A 1,521-nucleotide genomic window follows, 5' to 3' on the forward strand; every position below is an offset into this window, starting at 1 on the left:
ATTCCATGAGCTTCCCATGTGCCGCAAAAACCTTTGCAGGAATAGAATCTCGACTCCTCTTCTTGCCTCCCTCGCGACGATCATGAACTTTTTGATAAGATCTTAATATCCCCCAAGTTCTTGTTTGTGCAGAGGGACGTTCAAATGTGGGGTAAGATGTGTATGCTAGCCGGAAAGGGGCATCGTTGAACTCTTGTGAGATTGCTTCGATGATAAGTAGTGGGAGAGCTCCGCGGATTAGTGAAGAGACAGAGTGATTACATCACATGATCTCAAAGATAAGATTCTCATCATTTCTGTCATCTGTCACCCCCTTCACTCTTGTCAGCTTCTCAGGGTCAAAACATTATCATAATCTTATATTTTCTATCCGTCTCAATATTGCATATTCCTTCTACATTACTATTTCATATATATATTGAATTTAGTAGTTTAGAAACCGGTAGGCTTCAACCCTTCGCAGTCGGAGAAACATATCTGTATCAACAGTGTCAACAACGTGATACTCATCTGGTTTCTCAAATTCTGGAACAATATATGCACCCCGAATGATGGAGCCAACAGGAATAAACTCTGCCTCACGACGGTGTTTAGCACGAAGATGGATAAGGCCAAGGTCCCGCTCTTTTCACTTCAAAAGTCCTGTTGGTCCATCTAATGGGTGAACTAGTGCAAAAGGATAGGGTGTGTCTGCCAGTGTGAATGTGAAGATGAAAATGAGGCGGGCAAATATGAAGACATCTGATGCAGTTGACATCTTCACCATTACACAGTCATAGCGTGGAGCATTGTTGAAAGAGGGATTGCAGCGAAGCAGATCCGTCTCCTTACGCCATGTCACACAAGACTCATAATGAATGTGGAGATATCGAAATTCAGTGATCTGGATAGTTATTTTTCACATTTATCAAAACTATGCAATAAATGAGACTTACTGTCGTATGCTTATCGACTGTGAAGTATTTGTTCTCCGGACGTGGAATATTGTGGACAACACAGAATTGATTGAGGAAAGGAATTAACTTTTTTCGAAAGTCTTTGAATGCAACATCTGTGTCCTTGAGTTGCATCTCAATGTTGTGAATTGTTTCTGGGGGTTGTTTTGCTCCAATCTTCAGTTTACCGTTTTTATATGGATTGATATGTACTTCTTCCTCAGATTCTTCCTCCTGTGATGTCTTAGAGGTAGCATGTGAGGCATCATAGACATCAATGCGCTCTCGAATGCAAAGTGAAATGAGACGCCAATGATCAAAGGTTAGAATCTATAGATAAGTGAGATTGGTCATTTTTCATGAATTTAAAATGGTAAGAAATCACCTGGGGAACAACATCCTTGAAATTGGTTTGACGGAGATAGATTTCTCGCAGTGGGCCATGCATTTTTTCATTTGGCTTGGTACTTGTATTTTTTGTGGCACCTTTTTCTTCAATATCATCAAAGATATGCTCAAGGGCATGTCGCTTGGGGAAACTCCAGTTCTTCAAACTTTTTCCATCCTTTGGTGGTGCTCTAGACTC

At 40.8% G+C, this 1,521-nt stretch overlaps 1 protein-coding gene across 1 annotated transcript; it reads right to left on the reverse strand.

Annotated features, from left to right (window-relative positions):
* Positions 1 to 424: 424 nt before the first annotated feature.
* On the reverse strand, positions 425 to 1,383 carry LACBIDRAFT_317443 (uncharacterized protein; the record flags this gene model as incomplete). Its single annotated transcript, XM_001890123.1, has 4 exons — positions 425 to 622; positions 695 to 883; positions 936 to 1,265; positions 1,321 to 1,383. The coding sequence occupies 4 exons, from the start codon at positions 1,381 to 1,383 to the stop codon at positions 425 to 427; spliced, it is 780 nt and encodes a 259-aa protein (XP_001890158.1).
* Between the last annotated feature and the right edge of the window lie 138 nt (positions 1,384 to 1,521).

Source organism: Laccaria bicolor, genomic scaffold (assembly GCF_000143565.1).
Source record: "Laccaria bicolor S238N-H82 LACBIscaffold_80 genomic scaffold, whole genome shotgun sequence".
NCBI lineage: Eukaryota > Fungi > Basidiomycota > Agaricomycetes > Agaricales > Hydnangiaceae > Laccaria > Laccaria bicolor.